This window comes from Aythya ferina (assembly GCF_964211825.1).
Source record: "Aythya ferina genome assembly, chromosome: 3".
NCBI classification, from domain to species: Eukaryota; Metazoa; Chordata; class Aves; order Anseriformes; family Anatidae; genus Aythya; species Aythya ferina.
In genome coordinates this window covers 87,599,805-87,613,242 of record NC_140298.1, presented here as the reverse complement: position 1 = coordinate 87,613,242, position 13,438 = coordinate 87,599,805, and the positions used below count along the sequence as shown (strand labels likewise).

General features: G+C 39.1%; 1 protein-coding gene across 1 annotated transcript in view; it reads left to right on the top strand.

Moving 5' to 3' along the window:
- Nucleotides 1-13,438, top strand: part of KCNQ5 (potassium voltage-gated channel subfamily Q member 5) — a 290,627-nt gene that overhangs the window by 240,242 nt on the left and 36,947 nt on the right. Inside the window, exons 4-7 of the mRNA XM_084514930.1 lie at nucleotides 2,756-2,931; nucleotides 3,354-3,479; nucleotides 10,882-10,992; nucleotides 12,786-12,881. Of these exons, the coding sequence (XP_084371056.1) occupies nucleotides 2,756-2,931; nucleotides 3,354-3,479; nucleotides 10,882-10,992; nucleotides 12,786-12,881 (509 nt within the window). The remainder of the gene's footprint in view (nucleotides 1-2,755; nucleotides 2,932-3,353; nucleotides 3,480-10,881; nucleotides 10,993-12,785; nucleotides 12,882-13,438) is intronic.

Genomic DNA, 13,438 nt, shown 5'->3' with positions numbered 1-13,438 from the left:
ACTGGTGGACCTCCAAAAAACTTCTTGTTATAACAAAAGCTATCAGAGTTCCTGGAATGGGAAGGAGTAAAGGAAGAGGCAAATCACCTGCTTTTGTAAAAACAATATCATGTTGAGAGTGGTTGAGGGAAACCGAAAACCTCAGTAAGCACTTTAATTGAGACCAAATTGAGACCAGACCAAATGCATAATTCCTAATATTTGGGTGACTTCATTTTTTTTAAAGTTTTTCTGATGAAATTTGATTTGCTGCTAGCTGATGCTACCACTAATTAAAAATGGGCTGTTATATTGCTGCTCTGCTCAGAGTAGCAGGAAACAAGGCAAGCTAAGTGTCATAGTTTGAGTAACCAGAGATAATCTTTCTTCAACACAGTCCATGGTGCTCATGGCTTTCTAGCATACCCTCCATGAGCCTCAGATCCAGATAAACACACTTAAATATAGAAGTTTACTTGTAGGTGGGTAGGTATGTGCAGCATATCTATACCTCCAGCACAGTTGGTCAAGACCTAGGGCTTAGTTCAGAAGGGTAAATAGAGGTGTCCTCTGCTACTTGACATTCCCTGTTCTCCAGCTACTTCTCCTGAAGGGCATAGGCCTCCCAGGTCTGAGGACATATCTACCAGACCTAGTAGATATCTCAGATATTTTTGGGCATCTCAGATGGCATTGGACAAATAAATTCAGGCAGCAGAATCAATCCTTTTTTTGTGCTGGTCCCGGAGCATGAGTCAGCTGAGCAGCCATCAGGAGCCTCCCTGTGGGTTAGCTGCACCACTCTCAGTTGACATGATTACCTTTTTCTTCATGGGGAATTTAGACACCTGGTGTATAAGCAGACATCTAAATTTAAATGTGGAGCCAAACCCTACCCCACCATTTTTTATGATCTCTGTTAGAATTGTTGGTATCTTTAACTTTTCCCAGTCAGTTATCCTGCTACTGAATTCTTACCCAGACCTGCTGTATCTGGTTACTGTGCTCTTGAAACTTGCACTGTGCAGGGATACCCTAGGAGATATTATCTATCTGTGGCTCTTCCTGATCTCTAAACCCATTGGATTTACAGCTGGAAGCAAATTCAGTTTTACAGCAGTCGACTATATAGTAGCCAAATATGATCCATCTGTGTAGAAGCCAAATGCATTGTAAACTCTCAGAGCATAAGACAGGCAAAAGGTCAACCAAGCCTAGTAAAACTGTGTCCAGCAATGACACTAGGACAGTAGCTAATAATGAACAGTTAGGGAAGATCACAAGGGCAAGCATATAGTGATAATAGTTTCTCAGCCTCCAGAGGCCTTCTACTCGGAGACTTTGATCTTGATATTTATTAGATCTGGATTAAGTTTTCTCCCATGAGATTGTCCAGTTGATTTTGAACCCATGTAAACTTTTAGCAACTTGTGGCAAGGATTTCTGCAATTTAACTGGACATTCCTTTAACAACAGGATTTCTGTACCCTTAGTAGTGTAATAAGATGGCAAAGCTATCCATAGGTGAGTTCAGAGAAACTCAGGATGTTTGCAGGAAAGGATACTTGGACCTCTACTACTTACTGTTTGCTGCACAGAATGAACCAAGACCATTTCCTACCATCCTGGAACAGGCTGAGGAGAGTCTCCTGCTTGTAGGCGAAGCCAGTCTGTATTGCTGCTCTCCTGAGGGGTTCCTTTCACTTACTGGGATATTCTTGATCTCTAGGAGCTATGCTTAACACAAGATACCCAATACAAAAGAAGCAAAATTCATGTCAACATGAAATTCTTACCTGTGGATATGGCTTTATGTTATCTTTGCATATAAGCATACAAACAGCACAAAATCCTAAGATTTAAACTAGGTATATCTTACAAAGGCTCTTTCAGTTTTTAAAGGTCAGGAAATTAATGATGAGGTGACGAAGTAACAGAGTTTGGACTGCCCTTTTCCACTCTCTGCCCACCAGTATGTCTGCCCCAGTCATCACAAAAGAACATTATGCCTTCTCACAGTATCCATGTGCCATCACCGTGTATCTTCTCATCTTCCTTTAAATGCTGTTCTGGCTCAAAGGGCAGTTGGCTGATTAGTTCATGCAGAACAAACCCGCTCTCACAGTTTGAATTTGTGACCTGAAGAAATAAATCCTAACACTTGCTGAGCTGAAAAAAAAAAAAAAAAAAAAAAAAAAGTCCTTCCAGACTGCCAACTGAAAGAATGCTTCTGAGTGCCCAGCACTATATTTTTTCCTTTCCGGGAAATGGTACATCAGGGGAGTTATGTCCAGAAACTACATGCCTGAATCACACAGTGTTTGTACTCATAGGAAACTAATATATGTGTTTGTAAGTCTGGTTCCACTGAAGCAGCTCTTTTTTTTTTTTTTTCTGTCTTTTTCTGTCTTTTTCTGTCTTTTCACAGGAAAGTTGCTATGAGAATAAGTATAAAGGGAAAAAGTTCACATCCATCTACTGATGTGTACAGGTTTCTACACCAGGTTTCAAAGTTCCAACATGATGATCCTTCAACTCTGCTGCTCTTATTCATAAGTTTTCAAAATTGCTCCTCTCGGTTTTTACCCTGCAGATCTCTCAGGACATATTTTGACACAAGTCTTCGCCTCACACTCCTACCTCAAACAGGTTTCTCTGTGCTTCGAATCTAACCCACCACAAGTCTCACGTTAGTCCCCGCAGTCAGCTCATGTACATAAATGTGCTATTGATTGGTACGTGGACATTAATTTTTTCTATAATATATTTCTTTCAGACATCATTGTTCTCATCGCTTCAATAGCAGTTGTTTCTGCAAAAACTCAGGGTAACATTTTTGCAACATCAGCACTGAGAAGTCTTCGTTTCCTACAGATCCTTCGTATGGTGCGCATGGACCGAAGAGGAGGCACTTGGAAATTATTAGGTTCAGTAGTTTATGCACACAGCAAGGTACGTAATCCTAGGCACTGAATCTGATGTCTTCACTGGATTCCACAAGAATCCAAGGAAAAAAATATTTACCAGTTTTGACCACTATATCTAGGATTTCATGAAGCAATACCAATTGTAATGGGCACTTGCACAGACGTGTGAGGCTATGTTAAATACTAAAATGTTGTGCAATATGTTGAAAACTTTGAACTTGACATGCCACTGTAATTCTATATACATCAGTAAAGACCCTGGCATATCAAATTATTGAGAGTAGATTTGGTCTGTTTTCTAAGAAAATTTGCATCAGTAGGAAAGCACTTGACTTTTAACTACTCAAATGCCAAAAACATATATAGATGTTTTCATTATGTCTTCCTTAAAATGCCATTCTGTTCAGTCTTTCAAATGGATATTGATCTCTGCTTTCTTTTATCTAGGAATTAATCACAGCCTGGTACATAGGATTTTTAGTACTCATCTTTTCATCTTTCCTGGTTTATCTGGTGGAAAAAGATGCAAATAATCAGTTCTCCACATATGCGGATGCTCTGTGGTGGGGCACAGTAAGTATACAAAAATTATACATACTGCTTAACACTGGTTTAGAGTGCTTTAGATTCCATCTACTGTTGATTTTAACTTAGCGTGCTGTTCAGTGAATCATTTTCACTGGCAGAAAGTCAGTCTCAGAGGCTACATACTCCAGCTTTTCATTTGCACATCCATAGTTCATTTTATCCCATCTTGCAGAACAGCTGTTTATGAGTTTCCGCTGCAAAACAGATCAATGAACCTTCCAGAGAAGAAAGCATTTTATTTTTTAACCCAGATTTTTCAGTAACACATTTTCTAATATTATCCCACAAGGAGCTGCTTTGATCCAAATTAGAGAGCAACAGGCTTCGGTGCAAGAAGTGTCAGGAAAGAAAATGAAAACAAAATTCTTACATCAGCTTTGCGGTCAAAGGACATATTTCATCAGTGCCCTTTAGAGCAAAGCTGTTTCTCCTTCCCCACACCTTAAGCACAAAAAGAACAAATATTCCATTCTGGTTCAACAGTATACTCCAATCATTTTTACAGGTGTAAAAACCCTTATTTAGTTGAACCTTTAAGCTCTTGCTTACCTACCAAATCAACTGCTTTTACTTTGTTGAAATCTGTGGGATCCAAGTACATGCCTGACTGCTTTTCTGAAAGAAGGAGGATTATACGAATGCTTACATGTATAAACAAACAAGTCTTTAAATGAACAATGGGGACCTAGGTCTAAGCATTTGATTTACTTTTTTATGGCATAATGTATAGCTTTTTTTTTTTTTTTCCTAAAAAATGCCTTGTAATGAGCTAGACCCCTGTACTGTGTGGGAGTTACTTAAGCAGCTTAGGAAATCTGTCCCAACAAAGCCTATTGCAGAGCTATTGTCAGGCAGTAAAAAAAAGGTGTTTTTTCTTTTTCTTTTTTTTTTTTATTTTTTTGGTCCAGTATAACAAACACTGTGAGTTCTGGCAGTGTCTGGACAGTGAAATGAGCCTGTGAGATCATTAATGCTGACATAACCAAGAACACTCATTAGTTTTCCTGGGAGAAGTGTGAGAGCTGAACCAGCCTCTGCCACCTTTCCTCATCAGAAGGATGCAGAAATGAAGCTTTGTCACCTCAGACCCTCTGTCGACAGGCCTGGATTCTCAGACTCAGAGCTGTGCAAAAACCTTTTTCAAAATACTTTAAGTCTTTGAGAGATACTTTTAATAAGTTTCCTTTACATTTTGGGCAAAGGTCAAGGTCATTTCCCATTAGTATAATTAGCTTGTACATTTGAAATTTGTTCATCTCAGGGATAATGATTTATTACATGTCTTCCCTAAAGACTGTATTTTTGTGCTATTGCACAAAACTGGGGAGTCTGGAAAATCCACACCAAACAGCTTTTACTTACACATCTACAAAAGGACAAAATATTTTTTCCTGAAATGTGTTACTTTAGAGCATCAAGGCAGATCTCTAATAAAATACATGCTTCTATCCTGCAATGGGAATGCACAGAAGATTCATCTTGGCTAAAGCCATCACAGCAGGATTTGCCCTCAGTCACACTGCCATGGGTTGTTTTGTGGTTTGTCTATCTGTAACTGAAATAATTCAGTCCGTGCAGGAGGAGAGGCACTTTTCTTCAGAAGGTGAGGTGCAGATTTGGCTCACGGCAGTCTGACCTGTCTGTGTTGGCATCATTGTGAAGCATCTGGCTTGGGATGTTGGTGGCCTTGCTGATGGGTACCCAGGCTCTGGTAGTCTGCAAACACCATTCCCTTTTTGTTGGGTGGAAGTGGGGACATGGTACTGCAAGACGCCCTCCTGAGGTCATGTAGGTTGGATGTGGTGGCACATGGGTCTGGGAAAGTGTGCATCTTCAGCTGCTTGATTCCCCAGGAACCACCCTCTACATCTCTGCAAAGCCATGTGTGACTTAGCACTGGGTAGGCAGGGATTTGGGGCTAAGCACAGGATTGTACCCACCTGCCAGTAGGCACTAGTGAGGGGAGACGTTGCACAAGGAACTGCAAAGTCTGAGCAAACCCAAACTTCAACTCTGACATCTGAGCGAGGCTCATGTCAGACGCAGATCCTTCTTCCAGAGCAGGTCTCTCAGCAGGACTATGATTTTTATTTTAGAATTTGCTTCTCTACTACCTGCTGACTGCTATTTTTTAAGGAAAAACCCTACTAAGAAATAATCATTGTATAAAGTGGTGGTTAAAATATTTTGTATATTTTGTACTATGAAGTGAGAGTGCATGATTCATAGGTCAGATAAGTAGTGCAACTGAGAAAATAGGAATCTTTTCTCAACATCAGCAGGAAAAACAACAAATTATAATAAAAAATCTGAAAACAATCTATACTGTATATTTCTATACCTTTTCTTCCAGTGTGACATGAATATATTTAATTTTTTAAAGTGCTTAAGTGAACAAAGTTACTGAAAATCAGAGTTCCCTCTTACCTGTTATCTTTGCATTTTAATAATAGTATTTTTTGTATAATATGTAAAACAGTATGTGGGAAACGCATAACGTGCTTCTTAGTCATGGTTGTTTTTACTGCCAGAGTAACCCACATGCAGATTTTGAAAAGGTCAGATTGTGTGGCATTCTAGGGGAAATCAATGCTCAGTCTCATCGATTTGTTTATTTGCAAAAGTTGTTCTCACTTAAACCATGGTGTATCTACCAAATCCTAGTCCGAATTCTGTGATGGCAGAGGTAAAAGAAAGAAAGGACTGCATTGAAGTCAAGCACAAATAGTCTTCTTAAATCTCAAGCTTTTAGAGGCACTTATGCCCTGCACTACAGGACCAGAACCAGCATGTGGCAATTAACCCATTCATTAATTCAGATAATTCAAGTGTGTACCCTGCTATGGTCATTTCACTAATTCCATTTCTGAAGCCCATAGTTTTACACTGAGACAAAAGGCAGGATATGGCATACTAATTTACATCTGAATACTGCACTGTATTTGCAGTTGCACATTGTACTGTGCAACCTGCAGTTTAAGCATCGTGCTAATGTTTCTATTATGAATATTCTTATGGTTGGAGTCCCCACAGTGCTGCTCAACACAGCTTAAAGTGTGTGTTGTATGAAAAGTTCAAGTTCAGAATTTGCTTTGCTAGAGATGGTAAATTTATTTAACAGAATAAAATAACAAAACTATATGGGAACAAAAAGTCCATACAAAAACTTAAGTTTTTCACAATCAAACCATGCATGATTTTCTGAGAACTGTTAGTGTTAACTAGAAATGAGTGTGCCTGTAGTGGCATCGAGTTTGTATGTTAAGTAGTTTTACCTGCAAATTAAGACTCTTAATTCTCCTATGCATTTAACAGTGTTTCTCTTAATATATCATTTTTTTTAGCAGTATACAACAGTAATGGTAGGATACAGAACAGCTCTGGGACTCCAGAGTGACCTGTAGGTGAACAAAACAAGTTAGGATGAATAACATTTTTGCAATTACTAGCTCAAATGAGTTAATATTGATGGCATTTTTCCCATTTAATGTGATGATAGTCTGAGCAAACCACATTTTTTCAGTTAAATGATGTCAGGTAAATATTCAAAAGGTAAGTTCTGCTACCAGAACATAAAATTATGTCAGAAATATTAGGATAGAGGGGGAGCCTCTGGGCTCTATCTCATCTGACTGAAGGCACTGATGTTACATAACCTTATTATTATAGGGTTGCACACTGGAACAGGCTCCCCAGTGAAGTAGTCACTGCACCAAGCCTGTCTGAATTTAAAAAGTGATTGGACTGTGCACTTAGTCACATGGTCTAAACTTTTGGATAGACCTGTGCAGTACCAGGAGTTGGACTTGATCCTCATGGGTCCTTTCCAACTCAGGATATTCTATGATTCTATGATTATATTGTCTCACTTATTATTAGCTTATTTATTAGCTCTAGCAATGAGATGTAACACAAGTTCTACCATAATGATTTTTGAATCTAGCTAGGTGGCAGTGCCTTCCTTATCTGATCTGTTCAGTCCTGCATTTTAGGATATGATGAGTTACCTGCTGAAAGAATCTTTCTTTCCATTGTGCAAGTTTGTGTGACCAGATTATACTGAACACCCAGATATTTTATGTTTCAAGTTAGGTGAAATGAATTCTATCCAAAGAAAGAAACTCTAGAAGTTTTGGTTTGTTGTCCTCATTTAGGCTGGGGTGAACAGACATGGGGCTGTTAGGCCGGTATCTCCAGTAAGACAAGATTTGCAAACCTTCCTATCTCTTTTACTGTTTCTTAATCCTTTTTTTACCACATTCCTTTCTCTGCCCCAGCCTCTTCCTAAATAAACAACCTGACCCTAATTACTTCCTCAAGTTTGCTACATCCATACACAGATTTTGTATTTCTGATACTGTTACCTAGTTGCTCTTGTCTTTGTGTTGTGTTAAAGATACAGCTACTTAGGTGGTATTGTCCTTGCAAGATTTAATCCCCAAAAGGTCCCTGATAGGGCATGGTGCTGACATCTATATGCCCATTTAAAGAACATCCTGAGATAAAACAGCTCAAAGTGATCAACAAGACACTGATACTCTCAAGCATTGACTGATATCCATTCTTCAGGACCTAAAAGAATGAGAGAAAGGCCTTTAATATGGTTCTATTATTTTCTTTGGAGAAATTCCAAAGATGTAGTCTGTATGACTGCTCCTGGTTTTGGATTGCTCTCAGATACCAAATCCCAAAGGTTCAAGTTTATCTTTGACTCCTTCAGAAGATGTTAGTGGCAATATCATTAATATGCAGATGACAGTTGTTTCCTTCTTGTCAGCCCAGGCAGGAGATATCTTTGTACTTTCCAGCATCTAGCAGAGATAGGGAGCTGGATAGAAGCCAAATAACTGGGCTCATTCCAGAGCTTCAAATTGCTTCACAATGATTGGCCTAGAAATGAATTTTGAAGAACTTTTGTTCAAGGGATTCATTTGTTCAAGTGCTTCATTACTCTCTGGGTCTTAATAGCTTCAAACTGTTCTGCATTTGCCCTCTAATGTGAAAAGCTCAGAATATCTTGTTCACTAAACCAAACCAAACCAAACCAAGCCCCTCTGCTGGTCCAAGAGTGTGGGTGCATCAGTTCACCTCTGCCAGAAGCAAAGGGAGCATTCCCATCTCCCCTCCTTCTAATCACTCAGTCTCAGCAATGCTTTTCCTTTGACTGCCTTGTGCAGACCGTGGTGCTTTTCAGACATTTCCGTGAGCTGACTCAACTCACCAAAACAGCAGAAGTGAACCACACAAAATTTTGGGTAGTTCTCTCCACTTTCTTGGGTTTCATTGGCTCTCTCAAGAGTCTGGCAAAGGCTGGGGAAAGGGGATGAGGGCAGGGATGTGAAGAGGTGCAAGGAAGGAGAGCGAGACCTGATAAGCACCCAAGGTGGTGGAGAGTTGCACCTGCCTCCGAGCTAGCATTACTAAACTTGAGACCTGATAACCACTTGAAATTTCAGCTGTGGCCTTAATTCAGCTCACTCTCTTTTAGTCACTATGGCTTTCTTAGGGTAAATTACACCCGCAGTTTGTTCCCAACAATGGGAGCAATTAAAGGCACTGTTTACTATCTACAGAGCCTTAAATAGTTTAAATCTAATTACTTCCAAAAGACTTTCCTTCTTTTGTCCTGTGGTGACCCCTGCATTAAATAGAATTGCTTTGGCCGTCTTTCATAGGAATGAACTTTGAGGAAGCTGGAAGCAAAATATTGTCTCTAGAAGGCATTTTCCTGAAGAATTCATTCCTGCCAGAATATTTGCTAAGCCTGAACTTGCCCACATTTGGTACACGATGTAAAATAATTCTCTGTGCACATGTTCTCAGCTAATAACAGACCCTGGAGTCCTTGGCACTCAGCCTACTGTTGTCTATCTTTGTCCTTTAACATCGTGTGCCGCTGCCTGATCACGCGCCTCACAGCCTTTCACCCGGCCTTTGGAAACCCTCCGCTCAGCCGGCTTGTTCCTGGCACCCACATCGAGCAGCGGGCTGGGTCCGTGCTCCCCAAAAGGGAAGCACAGAGACGTGACTATCCCCAGCTGATCTGGGCCCAGGGCCTGGGACTGGCACACCTCCCGGGCCAGGAGCAGGCTGGAGGACATTCCCTTGGGCTGGGGAAGATCCCCAGCCACACACAGACATGAAGCCATAATCCTTTGCTTTGTTTTGACTTAGAGACATGCTCTGTAGGCCACAACCACATGCCAGTATCCCAGCAGCCCTTGGAATACGCGCTGCATATCTACGTGACCTGCAGTCAATGCGTTGCACGTGGAGACTGAAACACAGGAAGTTCCAGCTGAACATGAGGGGACACTTCTTTACTGTGAGGGTGACAGAGCCCTGGGACAGGTTGCTGGAGAGTTTGTGGAGTCTCCTTCTCTGGAGATATTCAAAACCCACCTGGATGCCATCATGCACAATGTGATCTAGGTGATCCTGCTTGGCAGAGGGGTTGGACTAGATGATCTCCAGAGGTCCCTTCCAACTTTGACCATCCACTGATTCTGTAAGACCCCTCTCACATGCACTGAACTCTGCTGTCACCTGCTCTGGTGTCATCTGCATTTGGAATTGTGCCTCTGAACACACTGTCCACATGAAAGAATTACAGATGCCTTCCTCTTTCTCCTTGACCTCTTCCCACACAGATCTGAGCTGACATTGTCCAACAGCCTGAGGACCTGTTGGACCTTGCCACAACCGGGTACTGTGTAGTGTCTTTGTATGGTGTAATGTCATGTCAGGAGTCATGTACGTATATCTGAGCCTGGGAGAAGGAAAGGGAAAGGACCAGGAATTTCTTACAGCTCCTTCCAGATTTTGATTATCATTTTTTGTGTTTCATATGACCTAGCTCGAATTGTACTGACAGGCTTGTAGAGAACGCAACTGCTTGTATTTCCATTGACTTCATCTTGTCTATGAACTTCAACCTCCTTTTAGTCCTGCTGTATTTCTCCAATATGGTACCTCTGTAATTTATATTCATGTGGTTGGGCAAAGACACACAGCCTTGCTGAAAATGGGTGAAACATCTCTACATCTACTGAAAAGCATCATTTTTTCAGCCCAACTCACATCATTTCCCATCATTTGCTTCAACTGTGAGATCACAGACCTTTGAATCTATTATTTATTTATTGCTTATTGAGGCATTTTTCTCATGTTTATTATTTATCTCAGTTATTTATGCATAGACAGTATTGAGTCTTCATAGAAAAATGAATTCATATTATTTATGTTTGCCTTTTAGAAACAACTATATATATTTCATGTGTCTTGAATTATTTAGTGGAAATGCTGTTCCATGCAATGTATATAATCTGAAACTAACCTCTCAGGGACCTCCAGTAAACCTTGTTCTTTTTTTTTTTTTTTTTTTCAGATCACATTGACAACCATTGGCTATGGAGACAAAACCCCTCTTACTTGGCTTGGAAGGCTGCTTTCTGCAGGATTTGCTCTACTTGGCATTTCCTTCTTTGCACTACCTGCTGTGAGTATGCTTAAAAAAACCTGTAATAGAAACTTCAGTAGCTCCTAGTGCTGTTACAATACAAAAAGCTGAAGGAAGCTTTATACATGAAGAACAACTGTTTAAGACCTTTTGCTCTGTGACAACATTGGTGAACTGGTAGCACCCAAACAAAAGGTTTGGTGTTGCTGTCATTACTTGAGTTTGGGGGATTTTTTTGAGCAAGGACAAAACAAGCAAATAACCCTAAATTAGTTAACATACTACTCTGTAAGACTGAAATTTCTTTCTTTTGTTATGAATTGTGACTCATACATTAGCACTTTTCTTTCAGAAGTTTAAAAAAAAAAAAATCAACCAATATGTTTTTCTGGATTAGTTTGTATTGAAAAAAAAAGTAGGATAATTCTCATTTTTGTGAGTATAATCTACAACTGTGAAAGACTGAATTTCCTTCCTTTTTCAAAACAGTGTGAAATAAGCATGGAATTAGAAGTGATATTTGTATTTTTTTGTATTCCATCCAGTGCAATACCTATGGAAAATAAATATTTTAATACTTTAATAATTTATAATATAATTATAAAATATATATGTTATAATAATACAGTTGTTTTTAACCATGTAGATAAATCAAGGTTAAAAGTCAGCATTTGCCAAATGTATTGAATCATCTAGTGTACTACATTTGTTTCTTACTTTAAGCAGGGGGAGTATTTCAATACCTCTGACATTATAATGCGTTATAATTATAATTATATTACATTACCTGTTTGTGAATCTTTGACATTTAATGGCAGCTACTGTAATTAATTCTCCTTGTTACCTAGTCACCACTAGCAAGAAAGTTAGTCTTAGCAGGAATGTAAAGAAATGGAAAAGATGAATAACTTTACATATCTGAGATGCCACAACTTCTATTCCTCATGTCATATTCTATATACAGAAACTGATTTTCCTCACAAACACTTTTGTGCTGAATCTGTCTGTAAAACAAGAGATATGTCTGAACCTTTTGTGCAATTCTAATGTTGTTTTATCCTGACTGAGAGTCAAGTGGAAATGTTCTTTCTTATAACACAGGCATGTATGTCCAGCAGAAATGTTGCACTCCTTCCAAGCCAAAGAGGGAAACATTCTCAGTCTTTGCATCTATTTAGCAGGAGTCAAATTTATCTTACTTATTCAAGAGTAAAAAAGACAAAAGGGGAGACATTTCACTGGCTTTTTTTTTTTTTTTTTTTTGCATTCCTATAGAATAAGCAGTGAGGATTATTTAAATAGGAAAAAGTGAGAGGAAATGGTCTTAATCAGTTAAACAAGGTATTTTTTTCTAACATCTCTAAAATCAAAAGCTATAATAAGCACTTAAGCACTGCAGATACAGATTTTATAGTCCATATATATCTGGCATATCTGGCAGCTGGTCATTTCATCATTCTTGGCTTAAGTTCCTTTGAATGTTCCTGCCTGACTGTATATATATATTTGAATGTGTTTGTGTGGCCTTTAGATTTGCAGGAACATAGTGTAGCACAAACCCTAGTGATGGTTGGGATAAGAGGTCACTGATAGCATCACAGAGGTCACTGATAGCACCACTCCTCTTAAGGAGTCTCCTGTCTCACTATGAATGGGCACTGTTGTTAAACTTTGTACAGCCATATACCATCATAAATGTGTTATCTGAAGTACACAAAGTACGCATACATTTACTTTAGATCGAACCTTTGTATTTGATTGTGTATTTTTGTAGAAAAACAAACAAACAACAACAAAAACTACCTACTAAAAAATGGTTTCTTGTATTTCAGGGCATCCTTGGTTCAGGATTTGCATTAAAAGTGCAGGAACAGCATCGCCAGAAACACTTTGAGAAAAGAAGGAATCCAGCTGCCAGTCTAATTCAGGTAAATATGAAATCAGTGAAAAGATAATAGTAGAGGATTTAAAGTACATACTGGAGCAAGTTGTAATATTTTAATTTGTGGAAATAATGTTTAACAGAATTATTGATTTCATGAAATATGTTTCTTCAGTGATTGCAGTGTGCTTCCATAATTGTGCATAAAGAATTTCCATGTGCAGTTTATGAGCTCTTCCATCCCTGATGAAGAAACTGAGTCAATCCTGTAGTTGATGAATTAGAATTGATCCCTGGAGAACACAACTGACAGAACAGTACTCTTATCTATATTAAGCTAGTTTTCACTATTACAGGGATAAGAGTGCTCCGGTGAGTGACATACTTGGTGAAAATGAAGTGCCCTATCCAGAGAACTGATTTCAATATTAGTCAATTCAAAAGCTAGAAAAGTAGGCACAAGCAATTCCAAAATGTCTGAAATGTCTGATTTTTTTTTTTAAGTGGTTTCAGCTCCTGTGTCGACATCATGGTGACAGTCAATTATTTGGAGTATTTTTTAAGCAAATGCAGCATAATATCTGTTAAGCAGCATTTTTTTAT